The sequence below is a fragment of the Bos indicus genome, chromosome 17, assembly GCF_029378745.1.
Source record: "Bos indicus isolate NIAB-ARS_2022 breed Sahiwal x Tharparkar chromosome 17, NIAB-ARS_B.indTharparkar_mat_pri_1.0, whole genome shotgun sequence".
NCBI lineage: Eukaryota > Metazoa > Chordata > Mammalia > Artiodactyla > Bovidae > Bos > Bos indicus.
The window spans coordinates 19,573,575-19,597,823 of NC_091776.1; the positions used below are offsets into that span (position 1 = coordinate 19,573,575).

General features: G+C 36.2%; 1 protein-coding gene across 1 annotated transcript in view; it reads left to right on the forward strand.

Annotated features, from left to right (window-relative positions):
• The window catches only part of SLC7A11 (solute carrier family 7 member 11), an 87,227-nt gene that overhangs the window by 16,347 nt on the left and 46,631 nt on the right, over positions 1 to 24,249 (forward strand). Inside the window, exons 4-6 of the mRNA XM_070769104.1 lie at positions 4,410 to 4,535; positions 9,814 to 9,913; positions 16,676 to 16,720. Coding sequence (XP_070625205.1) covers positions 4,410 to 4,535; positions 9,814 to 9,913; positions 16,676 to 16,720 — 271 coding nt within the window. The remainder of the gene's footprint in view (positions 1 to 4,409; positions 4,536 to 9,813; positions 9,914 to 16,675; positions 16,721 to 24,249) is intronic.

A 24,249-nucleotide genomic window follows, 5' to 3' on the forward strand; every position in this document is an offset into this window, starting at 1 on the left:
CCTGGTAGGGCCTTGCGACCCTGGGGTCGCAAAGAGTCAGACACGACTGAGCTACTTCACTTTAGCAGAGAGAGAGCATCAGATGTTTGAGAGAACTTGTGAAATCATATGTGTCTTTTGACCTGCTTCCTCATTGTTACCTGTGCACTGCTGGTAAAATTGTGGACTCTGGAGTCAGCTTACTTGGCTTCAATCTTATCTTCACCTTTAGCTTTGTGTACATGGACAAGTTAAGTAATATCCGGGTTCTCAGCTGTTCATCTGAAAAATAATGTTAATGATGGTAACCAAGTCATACAGATATGAGGATTAAATAATATTCATGTAAGGTCCTTGCACAATATGTGTCATATAATAGTGTACATTTGTTTAATGCTTACCATTTTTATTCCCAATAGTGAGATCCTAGATATAGCCTCTCTCCTTCATAAAGGTGTTTATTGCTACATAGCTTCTGTGCAATGAATCTGTCCAGGAAACAAATGCTAACAGAAAAATGGAGGCAACCCAGGCAGCTGCTACAAAGAACAGTGGAACAATTCACTTCAGCTCACCATGATGCATCCGTACAGTGTCCATATATTTTACCAGCTTAGCAAAAAGTAGCCAGAAGCCAGGGAGAACCTGAACCTGGGGGGGAAAAAAACCCAATATATCCAGACTTAGTAACCTCACTCTGCAAAACAAAAGACAAACTTGAATTACTGAAGTACAGAAAGAAATGCTTGCTAGTCCTTAAATCACTGTATCAGTTTTTAACACTCCCCTAAATATCCTCTTCAAACACAACTCCCTTCCCTATGTATTTCTGATTGCCAGAGTTTATACCTATAACTTTCATTGCTGCATTTCAGTTCTTAGGAACCAATCAGCACCATTAATAAGTAAATAAAAGCTATATGTCTATTTTCATTTTGGTAACATTTAAGGTCAGCAAAAAAAATAAAATAAAATAATAAGCTCAAATCAATACAGGTAATTTCTAATGCATGAATTTAGCAATTATTATTCAAAGGAAGGAAAGCTAGGATGAAAGCTTGCTCAGATTTCTTTAATCATTACGGTGTAAGTAGATAGTGTATAAAAACCAGAGTAGATACTATTTGTTTCAGAAACTCTGAAAGCTCTTAGCATTTAGTGAATCCCAAATCCCTTTTCAATATTGTTGGGTAAGCAACATACGCGGACTTAAACTTCTGTGTAAAGACACATGATGGAACAGCAGTTCTCGCCACTTGAGGACCTCCGCAGGCCTCAGTACTGGCTGCCTCGGTGCTTGTTAAGCTGTATCCCTTCAGGGTCATAGAGGTACATCTCAGCTGGAATTTGGCGTACGGAGTAATGAGGGCGATTTCTGGATGCTCAGATAAAGCAGGGTTCTGAGAAACCTTTTGAGAGAAATCAGGCTTAACCAGAATTTTGATTTCAGCTGCCTGAGAGGAAAGCAAGGTGAGATTATCAATTCATATTTGTTTGATTTTTGTCTTCCATTTTTCTAAGAAAACTTTACAAAATATAAAATCCCCAGCACTCAGTTTTGTTTTCTATTTCAATAGGCATTGGATTCTAACCCTCTATGAAAGTAACAAACCTTCTTTCCTCTTCCCAAATACATAGAGGTTCTAATATGAGGATACCTCTCCTTTCCCTCCCCCCTCCTTCTTTTCCTTCCTCCCTCCCTCTATTCCTTTTTCTCTTCTTCCTTCCTCCTCTTTTCCCTTCCTCTCTTTACAATAGCTCTTTTCTACTGTGGAGTACTCTCAGAAATGGTGTTTGGGTTTTTAGGAGCTCTGCTTAAAAGGAAACAGTGCTCTTTTGTGTTGGTGGGAACATGAGTCCAGTTATTTTCAGACCAATGCTGAATCTCCTTAACTAAAAAAACAATCCCTTTCATATGATGATTCATTTATCACAGAGTCATTTGCATAGAAAAAGGACAAGAATCACTGGATGATGACGATGAGTGCAGAGTTGCATTAAATTATTTTCAGTATATAAGTGCTTTTTACAGGGATGAGAAAAATCATTTTACTTTTTATCTTTCTGATAAAATAATGCACTTGGCAATTAACAATGGACCTGTCTAGTTCTTCATGTTTCCAGCTTCAAACACAGGTAGAATATTTCTCTCAGCCTACCATATAGCTTATTCGGGGCTTCAGCCTTTCTAATCATTCTCATCATTTCTCCTTTGAAACATTTCTTCATTAGTAACCCCCTATTTAACTTTGTATGGTTCCTTATTCTTCCCATCTTTGAGCTTCTTTCAAAGATGAAAATTGCTTTTTTTGATTTTTTTTACCTAATGCTTCATGTTCATTGTAAGAATTATTTTAAAAGTGTAGAGAAATAAACTTTTAAACTTAAAACTTATTCCATATTCTATCATCTATAGATACCTTCTCTTCATGTTTTGGTAAATAGTCCTTCAAAATTTTTCCTTTCCTTTCCTTTCTATGTTTGTAGCTTTGTCTTCTATCTATCTTCCTGTATGTCAATTTAGCATGTTATGAACCATCTTTTATGTAATAAATATTTAACTGTGTCATGATTTTAAATGGCTGCATAGTAAACTCTTAAAAAGATATACCTTAATCAGCCTACTTTTAGAAGGCTAGATTATTTAAAATATTTTTGCTATTGTATATTATGTGTTGAAAACATTTGTACCAATTCTTAAATTCTGAAATGAGCTAATGATTGTATCAGGCAATGAAGATCAGTCATTAGTGTACATATGGAAAGCTTTCTATTGCAACCTGAATTGTAAGAATTCTGTTTTTTTTTTTTTAATCCCCCAAGAAGTATTTTCATTCATTTTTGTTGTTTGTTTAGGGAGAATATACCTTTTAAAAATAAAGCTTGTAGCTAATAACTACAAATGTCAGGTATGAAGCAGTTTATTTGTTGGGAGTGGGGAGGAGAGGGTGAGTGACACCAAGTGTGAGGGTTTAGAAAGTGTATAAAGTTGAAATCTGCTGTCTAGAATAACTCAGTCATTCTAGAATAGTATAGGAGGCCTGGCCTGAAAGTACCACCATTTATTTCACGCCTTTTTGGCTGAAGGTATTATAGATTTTTTTAAAAACTGAGGATCCAGCTGATTCATTTATTCAACAAAACTGTTAATGGTCTTCCTGGGCCATGGATGAAGCTGGATACTAGCAAGACAGAGATGAGTGATGCTTGTTCTGTTCTCAAGATTCTCATGGTCCACAGTGCGGGCGAGTGGCTGGTTGAATACTGCAGAGGACATTGTAGATAGCATCACCAAGAAAGAGAGATTCTGCTGGCTTCAGACCCCGTGTGCACCCTACTCTGGAAACACTTTTGGATTTATCATTCAAAACATTTTTTCAAGTTCCAAAACATATCTTGGAAACCTGTACATTTAGGGTAGGTTGAAAGTCACTCCTTACTATGCTGATTGGAAAGTAGAGACAAAATACAAAAAGTTCTGGCTAAGGCTAATTCTGAAAGTAGAATAAAGTCCCAGCCCACTTTTCCACACATTGTCCCTTCTTGAGTGTGATCCCAACTCTGTCCCTTTTTTAATGTGATCCCAAGTTGGCAGGTGACTCTGCATGTGGACATTGAGGGAGGAGAAGAGCTGTCCGCTATGTCAGGCTAGAGTCACAGTCTGCGTGGGCTGACCTCAGGATTTGCTTAGAAGATATTTTTATATGATTGTTCAGATCAGATCAGATCAGATCAGTCGCTCAGTCGTGTCTGACTCTTTGCAACCCCATGAATTGCAGCACGCCAGGCCTCCCTGTCCATCACCAACTCCCAGAGTTCACCCAGACTCAAGTCCATTGAGTCAGTGATACCATCCAGCCATCTCATCCTCTGTCATCCCCTTCTCCTCCTGCCCCCAATCCCTCCCAGCATCAGAGTCTTTTCCAATGAGTCAACTCTTCACATGAAGTGGCCAAAGTACTGGAGTTTCAGCTTTAGCATCATTCCTTCCAAAGAAATCCCAGGGCTGATCTCCTTCAGAATGGACTGGTTGGATCTCCTTGCAGGGCACCACAATCCTTGTTCACTCTTACTGACATAAACAAGGAATCAAACTATGGTCTCCTGCATTGCAGGCAGATTCTTTACCAACTGAGCTATCAGGGAAGCCCATACAAAGAACAAGAGATAACTTTTTACTGTCTGCAGATTTAATCCAGTTTCTCAAACCTCAGGGTGCATAAAAATCACCTAGAGATCCGGTTGAAATGCATGTTTGTAGTCCTTAGGTCTGGGGTGGCATCTGAGATTGTGCATTTCTAAAATGCTTCCAGGTAATGAATGGCAATACTGCTGGTTCACGGTTGGGACTTTGAGTAGCCAGGACCTAAGACGTCTTCACGTATACTAGTGAGGATTCACCTTTTGAAACTTCATCTGTTTGTTTGCAGCTGTGGTGATGGTCCTAAATAGCATGAGTGTCAGTTGGAGCGCCCGGATCCAGATTTTCCTAACCTTTTGCAAGCTCACAGCAATTCTGATAATTATAGTCCCTGGAGTGATGCAGCTAATTAAAGGTATGGACTGAAAAGTAAATGCTTTTTAAAATACGTGTCTGCTTTTGGTCTCTTCCAACACTGGCTTTCACTTGTACTAGCAGAATCCCTTAATTAGTCTCTCTGCTCATGGAACTTAGACTCTATACTGTCATCTAATTGATTTGAAAGCCTACAACAGTGGGGGGAGAATTGGTATTTACAGCTGATTGGCAACAAGAGGATTAAGCCTGGGCCAAGCAGCAAAATAAGGCATCAGTGAATTTTCTCTTGGTCTAAACTGTTTGTAGTGAAAACACAAAGTGGAAAAAAAAATAAGCTGTTAGCTTTAACTATAGATAAATATGTCTTCTTATTTTTACTTTAAAGTAGTTCAAGCATATATTAAAGATTAGAGAGAGAAAAAGATATCTGGAAAATAATGAAAAATGATAAAATATTGTTTTACTTTTTCTTAATTATTCCTTTTACCTTGAGAATGGAATTTTGACAGAAGGAGAGTCAGATATGGAAATAGCATTCATTAAAAAAAATGCTATCTGACAATAAAAATAGTTGTAAAAATGTATTTTATTGTTACGTTTTTTTAATGTAAAATCTGCATTTCTGTAGAAATGTAACACCAATTTCTGGGAGTATTTGCCTTTCTAGAGTTGAGATGGTTGAGAATGATGTCATTTAGAGTTTTAATTGTTCTAGGAAAGAAGGCACAGGCAATTGCTTGGATTCAGGGGAAATTATTGGGTGAGAAGGAGGTCTGCTGCTGCTGCTGCTGCTAAGTCACTTCAGTCATGTCTGACTCTGTGCAACCCCATAGATGGCAGCCCACCAGGCTCCCCCGTCCCTGGGATTCTCCAGGCAAGAACACTGGAGTGGGTTGCCATTTCCTTCTCCAATGCATGAAAGTGGAAAGTGAAAGTGAAGTCGCTCAGTCGTGTCCGACTCTTCGCGACCCCATGGACTGCAGCCCACCAGGCTCCTCCATCCATGGGATTTTCCAAGCAAGAGTACTGGAGTAGGGTGCCATCACCTTCTCCGGAGAAGGAGGTCTAGTGAGTTATTTAACTAACAATGGGTACAGTAGTAGGAAATACGTAAGGAAGTAAGAAGAAATGATAAAGGAGTGATGTGTAACTTTGGCACATAAAATATTTCATGTTCACATTGATGTTGTCTGTTCCAAGAAAAGGAGTTTATAGAGAAATTTAATGAAGTTGCAAGAGTAGGATCACTCAAGGCAAAAGGAAATTCCAAAATTAAACAAAAAATCATTGCTGATGGTAGAAGCCTTAAACGACAACAAAGGTGGAAAGATTTGTCCTTCTGTACCCGGGGAAAGGGAACTACTGCTGTGCGTTTAATAAAACCTAGTGGGACTTCTTAGAACTCTCCCGGCTAAATGTTTGCATCAAATTCAGCAACCTCAGCCAACTCAAAATAAACACAATGAAGAGCTTTAATACGATAGCTTACACTGAAGGGAAAACATGAACTTTTCTAATTCATGTTGGTCTCCACAGAGCTGGCCTTCTCATACTTTATCTGATCCATTAGAAATGTAGGGAAAGTAACTTATTTTGTTACCGCTTTCCTTTTCTGGGCTCTTTATATTTCTGTAAAGAATTTCTTACATTTTTGGAAAGTTCAGAAACTGAGTCATTTAGATTCCAAAAAATGACATGCAGTCCTTTAAAACAAAGATAATTTTTTTCTCTTCTCTTTTTGATGTAAGACTGTAGTCAGTTTTTACCACTTAATTATATATGTTGGTGAGGTGAGGTGTAGTTGCCCAAATGTTACTGTATTGCAAATTCCTTGAGAGCAGAAGTCATGACATATCTTTTAGCTTTTTTTTTTTTTTTTTACACTTACAATAGAATGATCCTTTAATATTTATGGTATTGTTACTGAATCATGCTTGGGTCGGCTTGCCCAAGGGCCAGCAATGCCAATCTACTGACACCAAATTGTGGTGAAGGAAAGCATAGTGTTTGTTGCAGGGAGTCAAGCAAGGAGAATGGGCAGCTTATGTTAAAAAAATCTAAACTCTCCAGTAGCTTTTAGGAAAGGCTTTTTAAAGAGAGTGTGAGGGAGAAGGTCACAGGGTACCTGATTAGCTCCTGCACAATACTCTGATAGGTTGATGATAAAGGTGAGGTCACAGAGGTCAACATTATCAATCCTTAGGTTCCAGCCAATTTGCAGGCTATGTGATTGTGGTCATCTTACAATTAGCTTCTTCCTCCTGATACAGGCTTTAATGTCTGGGAAACAACTCAAGGATAGGACTCAGGATGTCAGCTGTAGCCCTAAGGAACAACTGGTGGTGGTGGTTTTAGTTGCTACGTTGTGTCCAACTCTTGCGACCCCACGGACTGTAGCCTGCCAGGCTCCTCTGTCTGTGGGATTCTCCAGGCAAGAATACTGGAGTGGGTTGCCATTTCCTTCTCCAGGGGACCTTCCTGACCCAGGGATCAAACCTAGGTCTCCTGCATTGCAGGCAGATTCTTTACCAACTGAGCTACGAGGGAAGCCCAAGGAATAATTAAGGAACTTTAATTTTGCTTTATAGCAAAACTATTACTCTTTTATCTTTCTTGACTGCTTTCCTTTGTTTCTGCATTTTCTCACTTCTATGATTAAAATCGCTCTTTGGAACTCAGGGAAGCCTAGGAGGCTAAAACTTTTCTACAAACACGCGGCGGAGGACATGGCAGTGGTCTGTCTCCAGTTTCATTATCAGTGCTTAATGTGACCAGGTTTCCTTATATATCTCACTTAGCAGAGAAATGACCTGGGAATTTTACCACATTTAAAGTAAGTTAAATATTTTGGAGAGTATTCTTAGCAGGTATATTTGCTCTATTACTATAAAACAATGATATTTCTTTGTCTCTAACTTATCACATATGTTTCACATTAATACAAAAAACTTCAAGAGGAGAAAATTTTTACTTACCCAGATTCTACATTTATTTTGATCTAATGAAATTCAGAAAATAATTGTATGTTCTGTATTCTCTTATGAGGATTTGTTAAACTTTCCTCTGAATCTAATAACTTTCATCTTCTTGAGATCTCTGTTATGCAGCCAAATACTCCTGAAATTTGGAAACAATTCTCTTTTGTAACACTTTGTGCTCAGGATTCAATCTTTACAAAGTTTTGTATCTTTTATTGATTATTCAGCATTGCACTTTAGCAATATTGTCCCATAAGGCCTAGGAGACCACAGATCATGATAAAGCAATATACAGCAGATGTTTTTAATCTGGGTTCAAAGATTTATGTTTTTCTTCTATGAGGACACAGAGATGTTTTAGTAAAACAGATATTTCTCAATTGACAGTGTCATTTTAAAAAATGAGATATATTTAGGAATTGGATATTTTGAGAGAGTCATTTAGTGGATAACACAATATTCTCCATTTTTGGCTTCAAAACTCACACACTGTATTGATATATATGTTGTTGTCTGGAAACTGCAAACAAAAACTGAGGTTTAAGTGTGAAGAGAGTTTTATGTACACCATCTATCTTCCACCCCCCCTTTTATTTACTTATGTGATAGCCAATTTTGAAATAGTCATATTTCCCATTTAGGTAATCTCATTTGTATTTTCTTTGGGAAACAGAAACTGATTATGCTTTACTTTGAATATTGACTGACTAAATCTGAATTTCTATTTTTTAATTATCCAAAAGATATAGAAGAAAAGTCCCATCACAAAGAGGAGAAAACTGTGATGCATAAAAGCAGTCTACATGTTGATGCAACAATGTGTTTAAACCTATTTAAAGTTCAATATAGTTTCTTTTCCATGCTTCTAGAAGGAAACAGTGCTGTTCTCTAGGTAAGGGTCCACAGACCTTCTCTGTAAACGGGCAGATAGTAAATGTTTTCAACTTTGTGTGCCGTGTGATCTCTGCAACAATTATCAGCCCTATTGTTGGAGAGTAAAATTAGCCATAGACTAATGGTATCATGGCATCCGGTCCCATCACTTCATGGCAAATAGATGGGGAAACAGTGGAAACAGAGTCTGACTTTATTTTTCTGGGCTCCAAAATCACTGCAGATGGCAATTGCAGACATGAAATTAAAAGACGCTTGCTCCTTGGAAGGAAAGTTATGACCAACCTAGATAGCATATTCAAAAGCAGAGACATTACTTTGCCAACAAAGGTTTGTCTAGTCAAGGGTATGATTTTTCCAGTGGTCATGTATGGATGTGAGAGTTGTACTATATAGAAAGCTGAGTGCAGAAGAATTGATGCTTTTGAACTGTGGTGTTGGAGAAGACTCTTGAGAGTCCCTTGGACTGCAAGGAGATCCAACCAGTCCATCCTAAAGGAGATCAGTCCTTGGTGTTCACTGGAAGGACTGATGTTGAAGCTGAAACTCCAGTACTTTGGCCACCTCATGCGAAGAGCTGACTCATTGGAAAAGACCCTGATGCTGGGAAAGACTGAGAGCAGGAGGAGAAGGGGATGACAGGATGAGATGGTTGGATGGTATCACCGACACAGTGGACATGGGTTTGGGTGAACTCCGGGAGTTGGTGATGGACAGGGAGGCCTGGCGTACTGCAGTTCATGGGGTCGCAAAGAGTTGGACACGACTGAGCAAAGAGTTGGACACGACTGAGCAACTGAACTGAACTGAACTGATGGTATCTAGATGAATAAGTAAGCCCAACTGTGCTCCAATAAGTTTTTCTTTATAAAACAAGCCTGGAAGTGCCAAGGAGATTTGTTTCACAGCATTTTGCAACCCCTGTAGGGTATCTAATGAACTATAGGGAGAAAGCCAAAAAAGCAAGTTCAATGATGTGAGAAGGTGGTTTTGGGGTTTCATGCCACCTCCTCATTGAAGATAGACCCTTGAATAATTCTTCCTAAGCACTGTATTATCATTGCTGTTGAGAATTATATCACACTCTAAACACTATAATTTACAGATGATCCTTGAGTCTTCTTTCGTGGTGAAACTCTGTTAAGAGTAGAGGCATGCTAAAGCAAGGGACTGTTTTGGAAATGTTGTTTTCCTCTTTGCCATGATTTTATTAAAATAAATGTTAAGTAGTGTTAGTGGCAATCAGCATATGTTTGGGATTCCTTCTCTATAATGGATACAGCATTAGTAGATAAAGTTGGAAATGAGCAGAGAGTAAGAAATCTAGACCTGAAATGATATAGTTCATCCCCAAGCCCCCTTCTCCCCCTTTTCATGTATGGTTAAAGAATGAATAATAACCAGCTGTTTGAAAAGTCCTTAATCTTTCTATTCCTATTTCAGGGCAAACACAGTATTTTAAAGATGCCTTTTCAGGAAGAGATGCAAGTATTATGGGGTTGCCACTGGCTTTTTATTATGGAATGTATGCGTACGCCGGCTGGTAAGTTGATATCACTATCAACTGGTGATTTGGATGATTCATTAATTCCTTCAAGTACTTCAAGTGCCAAGTGAGCTGCTAGGTAATTGTGAACAGCCGTAATTCAACATGCTATGCTGTACTTGAAGAGAGGAAGGTAACGTAGCTCCCTTCACCAGGCCAGGCACTGTGTATACAACTCAACACAAAATCACTGAGGTTTCCAGTCAAGGCACATACTAGATTTAACTTGATAATGTAAATTTAACATGATAATGTAAAAAATAAACAAATGCTGGGTCTTGAGAGCCAATACAAATCATTTATAAGTATGGATCAGTAAGGGCATAATAGTGCCGAAAGCCATTAAAGAATAGTACTTTGTTTGTCAAAAAGCCTGCCAAGCTGAAGCTCCAAGGTCTGCTCAAATAGTGATTAGTTGATTTTTTTTTCCACCTTCCTATGAGAAAGAAAGAATTCAGATATAGAAATAAGTAGCGTGTTCCCAGGAGGTAAAATGGTACTCTAAAGGCAAGAAGGAGTAAACGGGATAGCGAAATCAGATGTACTAGATAGTCTGATACATTCTAAAGGACTTGATGCATTCCTTAAAATTTCCTCGACATTTGAAAACAAAAAATGCAGAAAAGATGAATAAAACCACAGTGGCATAGGTACATTTCCGTGGATCCATGTCAAAATGTGATGACATTTTGGTTGAAGCATTAAGCTTTGTATTTATGTCTTGTTTTGTTTAGGAACTTGAATACAATAACCATGGTTCTGAGTGGGAATTTTTTCTAATTAAATTTTATTGATCTAGTAAGATTCAGTTGAGGTGATTATTGCAAGAAATGCCACTAGAAATGCCATTATTTAAACATCAAAATGATTGTAGTAAAATTAAATTTCAGTTTTGAAGTAATTAGTAGCAATATTTCTTTAAAAAAATAATTTATCGAGCTAATTGTACAGTTGCAGTTAGAATGTTCTATGAGCCTAAAAAAGCAACAAATTATACTAGCTTAAAATTATGTAAATGCATCTCAAATACAAACACAATTTCTTTTTGTTCAGTTTTTAGGATTTTATTCTCTAATGCATGGAATATAAAAATATATTTTTCAATAAATGAAATTTTTACCCTATTAATCTCACTGAATTATGGAAATTCAGAGCACTAGAGGAGGATTAGGAAAGTAAAGGAACTAAAGATTTTAGCATGGCATCTGAAGCATAATGTTTGAAGTTCTTAGAAAATTGTAGCTCTGAAGAGTCTAGCATAAAATATTTGTGTACTTTTGGAATATTTTGATAGCCATTGTGTATGTGTGTTAGTCTTAGTATTTTTGAAGTCTTTATTTTTGTCCAAAGCACAATGTGGTGCTGAGCAAGAAAAAAAAATTAAAAAAGGAGTTGTGCTCCCAGGGTTAGCAGTGGAATCATCTATTCTATGGCTATTCAGCCTGATCAGAGCTCCAGTGCCCTGGGGCAGTGGCCAAGCCCTGGGAGGGTCACCAGGAGGGGCCAGAGCAAGTTGGGGAGGTGACAGAAGCTTTCAGTTAGAGCCAAGTGTTGGGGGCTTGGTAGTATTCAGTCAGGAATGTGGAATGTGAAGATCCTCATGAGGGAGTTTTGATTAATTCTATTGAATGAAGTTTCTTTTGCCTGTGAGTGCCATGCATCTGTTCCCACGGAATCTTAAAATATTCTTCTACCCGACTCACTCCCCTACTACAAGGGCTGAATACTCAAGTCACCTGCTTTATGGAGAGCAAATCTTCACTTTTGTAAGCTTTTGAGGGCTGATAGCTTTCTCCAAGTATAAAGAGTCTTTTCATTTTGAATTATCTTATTATCTTAATCTTTAGTTTTGTTGATACTAAACCCAAAATGTTACTCTTGTTAGAAAGATTTTAAAAAGACAGTTTTGGTGGTATAAACAAGAGTCCAGCCAAACTTAAAAATGAGGTGGAAAACAAGAAGCTTTTATGGGATGAAGAGTAAGGAACAAATAAGAGAAAAATGGAAAATGAATGTAAAATAGGGAAATAAGTGTAGAACTCAGGGTTGACTTGCAGATTAGTGGCTCCATCTTAGACATAGAAATTTATTTCAGTACTCTGTTTACAGGGCAAATGGGGTTTACATGAACCCTTGTTTATATTATACTTTTCCTCATAGAATCCTCATGTCCATGTCCTATTTTAAAGAACAGGAAACTTGGTTTTCTTATATTCTAGAGGGTTCAGTCATAAGACATTAAGGCCAAGATTTTAAATGAATGTCATCTGATACAAGTGATTTATGTATGGGACAGATAAATAACTGTATGTCTCCAACAGCTGTTCAGCTACCTGAATGCTGCTTTGCAGGTAGGTAGAAATAACCTGCTTGTTAATATGTGGCCATCCGTCTTAGAAAAAGGGAGCTGTGTTTAGAAGAAATAGTCTGCTGGTTTGGAATTCCAGAGGAAAAAGTTAATATCTGGATATAAATGGAACAAGATGGAAACTAAAAGAGTGCCCAAAGCGGGAGTTATGTAGTCACTTTCCAAATATGATCCTGCCTCTCTGACCTTTCTTTGTCTTTCATGATGGAATTAAAGACTATGTTGTGGAATTATAAGTGGGGCACCATAAATGAGCCTCCACTCCCTGTGCTCCTGCCCTGACAATGTTTGATGCAAAAATAAAAGTGTAGGGGGCATTGCAAATAAGGAGACAGAATCAGTCATTGTCCTCAGAACTTAACCACCCACAGTGTAAGTAAAAGCAGCGAGACCCTTGTTGTCTGGGAGGCCTTGTTCGTTTAGCAAGTCACCACCTACCCATTGAATAGGAAACAGGCTCGGCTAGACCTTGGATGCGAATAGAGCAGGCTGTTGGTGTATGAGGAGTGCTGGGCCTTTTTAGAATGATGAAAACTCCTTCACAGAAACATGATTGGGGGAAAGAAATCATTAACCCAGCCAGGTCACAGAGGTGGGTCAGAACAACTTTAATATTATTGCCAACGTCTGCATTCAGAGAAATATGTCAGTCTCCCTGTGGCCCAGGGGAACTCAACCAATTTCAGTCCCATATCCTGATCCAAAGCTAAATATTGCTTGGTGGGAATTTTTTTTTTTTTTTTTGAACCGTGTGATAGGAAATAGTTTTTCATTGTGTGTGTGTGTGTTTTCCCTTTAAATCGTATCCTCAGGGGATTTAGTCTTCTAAAGCATCTGCTGGGATTATTTTCTAGCATTGTGTGAAATCTAATCTAAAGAATAAGCTTTATTTTTAAAATAATTCATAGTTGGGTATTAGAATGCATGGCTAGCTTTGCGGTGCCTTTTATACGCAATCATGGAAAAGCTGGAACAATAGATCTTGTGAACATTCTCTAGAGAACTTGAGTAGATGTATAGAGAACGCTACGGATGCGTGACTGGAGACTAGGAGAGCATAAAGGTATATTTCCCACAGGATGTGAATGTTTGGACCAAAATAAGAAGCTTTCTCCTTCCCACCCTGCTACCATGTCCCAAGTCCTTTCCTTTTCTCTATGGAAAATATTTGAAATTGGGTTCTTTTTTCATAAATATTTCCTTTCTTTCCTTAACGTTGTTGGAAAAAGACCAGTTTCTAAAACAACTGTTTAGAAGGAACTGGCTATTTTTGAAGTGAGAGGCCTGGAAAGATTTCTAAGTGTGTGTGTGTGGTTTTTGTGTGAGTTTTTTTTTTTCTCCCTCCTTGGATTTTGTTTTGTTCATTTTCTTCTTGTACTTCCCATTGCCTTGGGCTTATAACAAACACATCAAATCCCTCAGAGTGCATATTCCAGATATAAGTATTGATTTTTGCTTGCCTTCCTGGTATAACTACAACCTCTATTTTTAGAAAATTACTTTCTAGTCATTAAAAAATATCCTTGGCTGCTAACCTTTTAGATCACCTCTGCTTCACATATAGTCCTTAAAATATCAGACACCTTAACTTTATTAAAATATAAACTGAATCATATTAAAATTTTTAAGAGTTTGAGAAAAAATCGATATGAATTGACAGCATCCTATCTAGCAGATAGAACGGAACTCCAGGGAGCTGTACAAAAGAGAAAGCTTTTTATAGGCTGAAAGGGTGGGAACAAAAAAGTTATACTAAGCTAAAAAACAGGTTGATTATTATGGAGTTATTTTCATTTAGGGGCTAGCAAGAGTCTACCAGGCAGAATACTTAAATAATGCAATTCCTAACTGACTGGTTTTGGATTCCATTTCTGGGAGGTGTGAGACTTTAACTGAATTATGTTTTGGTTTGGTGGCATGAGGCTTAAGCATAAATGACTCCATTTTGGGCCTGTTGTCTTGGCTTTCTTCAACTATGAGCATCAAGTGCCTGCTTGTGAATAAAGATGGAATAAGACAGGTTTTCTTATCTTTGTTTTAAGTTATGAGATACTTTAAGTATGTTAAAGGCTGATGGACTATATTCTAGTCACTTGGTTTTAGATTATATAGAGAATTTGTTCCTATTGACCAGTGCTTCTGTGGACCTATGTTATGGCTATTTTATCTTCTAAGGAATAATAAGAACACGGAAGAGTACAATGAAAATATGACTTTTTCACTTTGTGGACATTTTCTAAGCCTCTACAATGAAGAAATGGAAAGGTCTTTGTCCTTATATGTCTAGCTCTATTCATTATGATCCCTTAGTTTCCCCATCTTCACGATTTGGTTATCTATGTGTGCATATCTGAGGGGTCTGCTGCATCTTGGAACCTTGAAAGAGAACTTTAAGGGCTTTAAAGGGTCTCCAGCAGTCCTTTTAGACTGGAAAAAGAAGTCAAGGATGCGAGGCAGCCACCATTCCTGGGTGGGATAAGGAGAGTTGTAAAGTGAAGGAAAGGAATCTGAATTTTTCTTGGGCCATAAGTTTAGGGTAATATTTGCAACCCTGTGGGGCTAGAAAGTGAAATATCATGTGTCTAGAATGCTTCTTGTCATGTAAGAGATGACAGAAGTGTTCAGGTCTTGGGGGAAATATTCAAAATGTTATGTTCTTTCGTATCAGCCTATAGTGTATTGACTAACAATGGACCTAAAATTAGCTGCCTAAATATACAAAAAAATTGGCAACTTCATAGTTACTATTATGCATAAGGCATATTTACCTCATGTTGTTCTTATAGTTGCTTTATGACTTGAGATTATTTGGATGGGATGCATATTGGAAAACTGAATTGAAAGGAAGAAGTGCAAATTGCAAATTGCAATTTAAAAGTGCAAATCTTTTATCCCATTTTTTATTTCCTATTTGCCTCAGTGTTCATATCTAGTAAGCCAATTCCCTAAAACTGAGAAATGTTATTATCATACTTCTATTTTCCTACAAGTTTTTATTGACCTGTCACCCCTACTGAAATCTAGATTCCCAGAAGCCAGAGGGCATCTTGTCCTTACACTCTATTCTCTCTCCCTGGGCACCCTTTGTACTGCAGAATACCTATCTGTAGCTCATATCTCTGTGCATGTAGAGCTTTACCACACTCACATGTGTATGTGTTATACTCCACCTGGAATGTCCTTATGTCATTTCACCAGGGCTAATAGTTAAGCATTTTTGAAGCCTCAACTTGGGTGATGCCTCCTCTCAAAAGCTTTCTATGCCCTGCCAGTCTGGTTTTGACCTCACCCCTGGCTCCTGGTAACCTGGACGTGCTCTAGCATTGCCCACTGTGTCGTTATATCCACAATGGACCATTCTATGAACAATGAGCTCTTTAAGGAGAGGGATTATAGATTTCCTACTTTTATTTCCCCAGTGACTAACACATAATAATCTCATATATTGCTGGAATGCAATTAGGAATCCAAAAATGGTAAAAAAAAAAATATAAATAAATAAATAAATAATAATAATGTAATAATAAACATGTACCTACCCTATGATCCAGTGATCATATTCTGAGTATATGCACAAGAGAAATGATTGTATGGTCCCCAAAAGGACATGCACAAGCATATTTATGGTATCCATATTCATAATAGCTATAATTGTAAATAATTCAAATACCCATCAGTGGTAGGCTGTATTGGTGTTACATTCATACAATGAAAAGCAAAAATAAAGAATGATGAAATATTGCTAAATACAATAACATGGATGAGAGCCAACAGATATAAAGTCCAGCAAAAAAAAAAAAAAAAACCAGACACAAAGGAATATTGTATAATAGTTATACAAGCAGATATTATTAGTCTATTGTATTGAGATGAGCAAAACTAATCTATAGTGATAGAAATCAGAATAGTGGTTGCCTTTATGGGAGGATGAAAGAGATGATTGCAAAGGGCCTTGAGGGAACCCTCTAGGGTACTGGAAATGTTTTATGTTTTGATCTTTGTTTTGGTTGTGTAGGTGTATAAATAAATAAAAATTTATCAATATATGTTGAGATTTGTTTGCTGTTTATACATTATACATATTTACACATTTACTGTTTACATACTGTTTACATGTTTATACATTAAGATTTGTTCACTGTTCACTAATCAGTTTGCTGTTCATGTTATACCGCCATAAAAAAATTAAGAAATAGAAAAGAACTCCATAAATAATGTTTAATAGAAAAAATAAAATGCGGGAGCATTTAGTGTTGGAGAATTTCATCTTAGGTTATTTGTTTATAAAATTTTTATAATTCTGAGTTTGATTATAAATATTTAAAATGTGAAACTTTGGATAGTGATCATAAAGTTTATTAATGGTTTGTACTTTATGTATGTCTTTTTAGGTTTTATCTCAACTTTGTTACTGAAGAAGTAGAAAATCCTGAAAAGTAAGTAGTTATATTTACTGTGAAATATTCATAAGGAATAAAATGTAAGGTTATATGGTTAAAAAGTGGACCTAAAGAAGGAATTCAGCAGGGGCTAATTAGCTTTCTCATCATCATCATCAGTGTCTTGGGCAGTAAAATGTACTTGATTTTATCATAAGTTAGATGTAAATAACTTTATTGTGTATTCTACATCCAATATTTAAATTGTCTGATTACCTGAAAGCATAAAAGAATAGATTTATATTTTAGGTAATTCATTTCTTAAAAATATACATACAACTTAAAATGGACTCTTGGCTGCTCACAAATGTTCCGTAATTTGTGAACTCCAAAACTTGAGTATTTCTAGGATTCATGTGAATTTTTTTCATAACTATCCAACTAAGGAGAATGATGTAATTAATGAACAAGTAGTTATGAAAGCCTGTAAATAGCTGTAGAATATCATAGGAACTTGTAAATTTGAGAAGCTGGACGACTACTTTTACTTTTTGTTGTTGATAAAAATCCTTTTATAATTAGGTGGCATGATGGTTTATATATGTTCCAAAATGAATTATTTTTAATCTAGAACTTTGAAAAATGAATTTTTATGATTTGTATAAAAAATGGACTTTATACAGGAAAATCACATAATCTATGGCCAGAAAGTCAAAAGAAGGACAATTGAAGTAGTACAGTGTAAGATAAAGACAGAATTTTGAAGCTATTTAATCCATCTGACTTTTATTAAATATCTACCATGTTCCAACTATTGAGCATCATCTTACATGATGAATAAGACTTGCATTCAAGATTTTATTGTCTAGTCATTGAGTCAAATATGTAATCAAATAACTGTAACATGGTGTGATTGGTACCACAGTAGATTATTTTCTCAGTCTCACAGAGATGAAAGGAGGAAATATTATCTAGAGAGATGTTGCTTATACAGAGACTCAGATGATGAGTAGGTGATTCTTGTTGTTTAGTTAAGTTGTGTCCGACTCCTTTGTGACCTCATGGACTGTAGCCCACCAGGCTCCTCTGTCCATGGAATTCTCCAGGCAAAAATAGTGGAGTGGGTTACCATTTCCTTCTCCAGGGGATCTTCCAGACCTGGGGATTGAACTCATGTCTCCTGCATTGGCGGGCATATTCTTTACCACTGAGCCACCAGAGAAGCCCCAGGTGTTCCTTAGGTAATAAAGGAGAGAGAGAAAAGAAGATAAAGGGAGAGGAAGGGACAGACTTTGAAGAAAGGGAAACAAGCACGAAGGTGAGTCAGTATGAAGTAACCTGGACTTCAGAGAACATGCCTAAGGGTTGACAATTCAAATGAAGGTAGACTAAAGTTCTGGCGGCAAGTATATTAGAAGCTGATTAAATCTGGCCAAATACCAGAGTTGTCAGAATTTTGGACACATAAACCAGCATGTGTGAATGCTAAGTCAGTTAGTTATGTCTGACTCTGCAACTCTATGGACTGTATGTAGCCTGACAGGCTTCTCTGTCCATGGGATTCTCCAGGCAAGAATACTGGAGTGGGTTGCCATGCCCTTCTCCAGGGGATATTCCCGACCCAGCAATTGAGGTTAAAACAGTATTTCATACTATCTGATGTAACCTTTATGCAAATTACTTTATGCAAATTTAAACATGTGAAAAGGTTCTTTTATTGAGAAATATAAATTTATAGCAATCTTTTTATCTTTTAACTAGAACTGTGGTTGAGAACATATATTTACCAGAAACTAGTTTTTCTAGCATTACTCTGAAATGATAAACTACATTTTGACTCTAAATCTATTGATTACAGAGATAAATAGGTTGCTCTGTTGTTTTTTTTTTAAATAATTCATGTGTAAGTAGCAATGTGGAGAAAAGACTTCTCTTACTAGGTTTCATGTAAAGTATTTATTGAATTTGCTTTGTGTGAAAGAGATAGCTGTGGTTTATGGCTGTCTCTTAAGTCTAAAAACATTTTAAGAGACCTATTGCTAAAATCCATTATCAGAGATAATTTCTTCTGAAAACAAGGGCAAACTGTCGGTTTGGATGTGAACCCATAATATAACATTTATGACATGGTACCTCAGTGGCATGGAGATAATTCATATTCTTTTTTAATGTTATTTAATAATTTAAGCATAGGTTTTGTTTTCAATGTATACAATAATACTATTGTGCATATTAAGCATATCAAGACTATGCCATTATTAGCTTGATCTGAATTTTTGATGTATTCTGTCAGAGAGATGCCAGTCAAGGATTCTCTTTCTCCCCTTTTCTTTTTCTTAAAGAGCCTTAGTTTCACACATAGATAATGTCCACGATCAATAGATATACAAATACTAAAGAACTTTGATGTATTGGTTCAATGATTTTCCATCATCATCATTGTTGCAAAGAGATTTCCTCATCTCAAAAAGTAATCATAATAATAGTATGTGCCTTATTGGATTGTAGTAATGAGTTGATATGTATAAAGAATGTAGATTAGTGACTGTTATTTTGATCTCTACACAATTGGTTGTTGCTAATACTTTTATATTCTTACTTTTGGAACAAGGTAAAATGTTACTCCCATAAGAATGTTTTCTAGTTTTCAATGTCCTAAGCAATTCTTTTTTTCTGGTGTTTTTGAAGGAAATACAAAAACATTATTTCATACCATATTGAAACTTGTATAAGACTAAGGTTGTTATCACTGGTTACATTGGATGAAATGTTGTCTTTTATTGCAAATTATGATTCTGCAAATTTCATTAACTCTTACTAGAATATTTTTAATTTAAAATTATATTTTAAGCTCTTAAACTAAGGAACTTTTCAGGAAAGAGTACAGATCCCTAGATTTTTAGTTTAAGATGATGAGTAACTGCCAAGACTTCAGCTGAAGAAAGAAACCTCTGATTTCTTTCTGTTCTTTTATGTTAGGTACTCAGATATTCCATTTTTTTGCATGGAAGATTCTTTGTAAAACTCAGACAACACATTTATTTTCTCAGAATCAGAATATGAGAAGTTTGCAGAATCCCCTTAATAAAAAGTACTATGGAAAGTACCTAATGGAAAGTATTAATTTGTAATATGTATTTATCAACCAATATTCAATGCATTAATTTTAAAAATAATAATCCTCTGAAATGTTGACAGTTAATCCAAGTCTTTTAAAACTCATAATTGTTTTAAAAAAACAGACTGCTTTGGGAAATATTGATGGTTGAATATAGAGAACAGATGGTAAAATTATGCAGACCTTGTCCGGCTGTGTAATTTGTATTATTTTGTAGGGAGACACAGCTCTCAAATACCTTTAGTTACAAGGGAGAATAATTATTATTCCATCTCCTTTGTGACGTGCCAAGATAAATGTGCTTCCCAATCAGTCAGGGGTGCATGTGTCCAGGTGTGCTGTAATGGGCACCATTCTGGCAGCTGGTGAAATGAATCATCAGCTGGAGATACAATACTTTTTACTATCCTTTTCCACCTGGGCAGTATAATTTCCCTAAAATTGTGACCTGATAGAAAAAGAGATCATTAATTTAGATCAGTGAAAGTAGTGATGTGGTTTAAAATATACAGAATGTAGAATAAGGTTTCATGATCACAATTAGTTACCCTTTACATATAATTTAATTTCAGTGGAAATCTTTCAAATTAACTAACATTGCTCTATGGAATAATTTCTGAACTGCTATTATGACTATGACTTATAGAACAGTTCCTTAATGTAGCAAATGAGAGATACACTGGGAAATTAATGGAATATTAATAATGGAATCCAAATAGCTCATGACTTCTTTCTTAAGTCTCATCTATTCTTTAAAGCTTATAAAACACTAAAATTTGGGGCAAAATTCCTGTTATATGATTATATTTGTAGTGTTAAAAAATGTTCCCATGGTGTTTCTTATAATTTATATTTTCTTCTCTAAAAGTGGCTTTGGATCTATGGAAGGAGTTATTGTTTCAGATCAGATCAGATCAGTCGCTCAGTCGTGTCCGACTCTTTGCGACCCCATGAATCGCAGCACGCCAGGCCTCCCTGTCCATCACCAACTCCCGGAGTTCACTCAGACTCACGTCCATCGAGTCAGTGATGCCATCCAGCCATCTCATCCTCTGTCGTCCCCTCCTCCTCCTGCCCCCAATCCCTCCCAGCATCAGGGTCTTTTTCAATGAATCAACTCTTTGCATGAGGTGGCCAAAGTACTGGAGTTTCAGCTTTAGCATCATTCCTTCCAAAGAAATCCCAGGGCCGATCTCCTTCAGAATGGACTGGTTGGATCTCCTTGCAGTCCAAGGGACTCTCAAGAGTCTTCTCTAACACCACAGTTCAAAAGCATCAATTTTTCAGCACTCAGCCTTCTTCACAGTCCAACTCTCACATCCATACATGACCACAGGAAAAATCATAGCCTTGACTAGATGAACCTTTGTTGGCAAAGTGATGTCTCTGCTTTTGAATATGCTGTCTAGGTTGGTCATAACTTTCCTTCCAAGGAGTAAGCGTTTTTTAATTTCATGGCTGCAGTCACCATCTGTAGTGATTCTGGAGCCCAGAAAAATAAAGTCTGACACTGTTTCCACTGTTTCCCCATCTATTTCCCATGAAGTGATGGGACCAGATGCCATGATCTTCGTTTTCTGAATGTTGAGCTTTAAGCCAACTTTCACTCTCCACTTTCACTTTCATCAAGAGGCTTTTGAGTTCCTCTTCACTTTCTGCCATAAGGGTTGGTGTCATCTGCATATCTGAGGTTATTGATATTTCTCCCGGTAATCTTGATTCCAGCTTGTGTTTCTTCCAGTCCAGCGTTTCTCATGATGTATTCTGCATATAAGTTAAATAAACAGGGTGACAATATACAGCCTTGACGAACTCCTTTTCCTATTTGGAACCAGTCTGTTGTTCCATGTCCAGTTCTAACTGTTGCTTCCTGACCTGCATACAAATTTCTCAAGAGGCAGATCAGGTGGTCTGGTATTCCCATCTTTAGGAGTTATTAAATATTCACTGTGAAAACACAGTGAATATCATTAAAATTTTGTAGTAATATAAAATTATTTCATTTAATAATTATTTATAGCATGGTAACTGGCTCCCCAAACAATAAATATTAGAGTAAGAATCATATTTTGAGGAGCACAAATGTCTAAAGTTTGGACCATTAAGGTGATATATAGTCCCAAGGAATATCTGAATTTTAAAATGATATTTCCCCCCAAAATGAAGTGTGCAATAGTAATAATTGTTAATGTGTATAGTTGTTCTTAAAAGTCAAAATGTTTTTATTTGAAAATATAATGAGTTTTTGCTTCATGACATTACTTTTCTGGCAACTGTGCAATCTATCATTGTTCAAAAAGTTACATGGTGCAAAGAACATATCGTTGAGATGTATAATGTTTGTAATCCTGCTTTCAGATGGATAAATCATGTCTTGTGTTGATGAAAGCCAAGAAATGGATTGCTTTAGTTTGACCTTGGGGGTCTGAGATTAGTCAGTCTGTCTATTAGACTTGTTCCAGTGTTCTTCTCACTTCATTTATTCCTTCTGTTCTGAAGAGTTGGAAATAGTGGACTTGGAGAAAGTCAGTAAGCCTTGATATCATCTGTCATTACTGAAGAGCAGGCTATCAACATGCTATGATTAATCAGCTTTAATAGAAGGTTTAAATAATCAGAGTGTCAAGTTTAATTAATACTTTGCCTGCTTTCAATTTGTATGAATTGATGCCTGAAAGTCATCACACCTTATACCAATGATAATTTAGAAGAGGAGAAATTTGGTTTGGGAAAAATGCCCAAAGACCTTTAAGGTCCTGGGATCGATCAGAGTGGTTCATAAATGGTCCATAACCATGTTATTTACATTCAGTTCAAATGATGCAGTCTTAAATTCTTAGTATGTATGTTTTTATCCTTATTGATTTGTAGTAAGCCAGAGTAAAGGCATTTGTTAATAATATTTTATGATTTTATATGCCTATTGCTTATAGGACATACGAAACTGTTAATATGATTAAAGTCATGGTAAAACAACGCAATTTAAAAATTGTCCAAATATGCTGAAGCAAAATTGCATGACAAAACATTAAAAGTTGACTTGAAATCTTTTGTCTTGCATTTTGGCATTTAAAGGATGTAATTTTCTATGAAAGACAAGTCTTCTTAAATGCTTTCTAGCTTTCTAATGCAATAGTTGCTAGAAAATAGCATATAGTGTATATATGCACAGATTATAGTAATATTGTTTTGTGATCTTTTTAACAGTAAAAAGTAATATTGTTTTCATTCTTAGAGTATTCCCAAGGTGTCTTTTATAAATACTTAAATGTTATATGCTCTTAAGGTATGTAAACTAATTTTCACAGAAAATTACCTCACTATAGGTAAATGTATCTAGAAAAATACGGATTATTAAGCAGAATTAATTTGTAAAAGTCTTTGCCACATGAACTTCTTAGACATGATGTCTCCTAATGAAGCTAATTTGTAAAATTGAGTTTATACCCAAGTTTACAAAGATTTCTTTGGCAAAATGAGGCATCTCTTTATTAATGGCAATAAAGCATTGCTAGGATTATTTTAATATGTGACAGTGTTTCTCTTCAATTGTTGAAATAATTGAAACCTAAATTGAAATCATTCTACTTTATGTATTTCTTCTGGAAATATATATAAAAAGTTTGGCAGATGTATTTTTAACTATTTTCAGAGTAGGAGGATAATTATGCTGGTTGAGCCACTGAGGCAGACAAAAGATCAGGATTTGTACAAATGACACAGAGAAGAGATGATTCTGTGTTCAGAGAACAAGGTCACCAAGTTACTCCTCTTTGCCTTTGTGCGGTCTAAAAATTTCTCTCTAATGGAACATGAGGTTGATGTACCCTGCGATCACAATTTTCGCATTTCTCAGCTTCACATATGCATAAATTTGGCTCAAACACAGTTTGTTCATGTAAGGCTAAAGTGTCAAATAAGTGGTGCAGAAATTACAGGATTATGTTATAATATTTTATCAAGCAGTAATCAAAGAAGACAGATATTAATCCTTCATGTGCTTTGTGGAAGATATTTAGAATATTTTAATTTTTAGGATTCGAACCCTATTATGAGGCAAAAATCTGAAGGTGAATGCTTTTGACTGTTTTATGTCCTTTCAATTTAGTTGTCTCTAAATTTGAATTTTAATTTTTTTGAAGTTTATGTTTTGAGTCTAAATCCATAAACATATGTTTTAGGAACAATAGTGTTGGTTCTACCCCATGTTTCTGTTCCCATTAATTATATGTAAAACAAGAGACCGCAAGTGGTATGATGAATAGAATCAAAGAATTTCAGAACTGGAGGGGGACTTTGCATGCTGTCTAATCTAACGCTTTACCAAATATGAATCTCCTCCATATCTTTAAACAGATAAAATTCATATAAGAAACATTGGGAAACTTACTGTAGCCTTTTTGAACTGGGGTACCAATATTTTTTACTTGCATCTGTTGATTATCAACATGCTAATTTCTATAAGCAT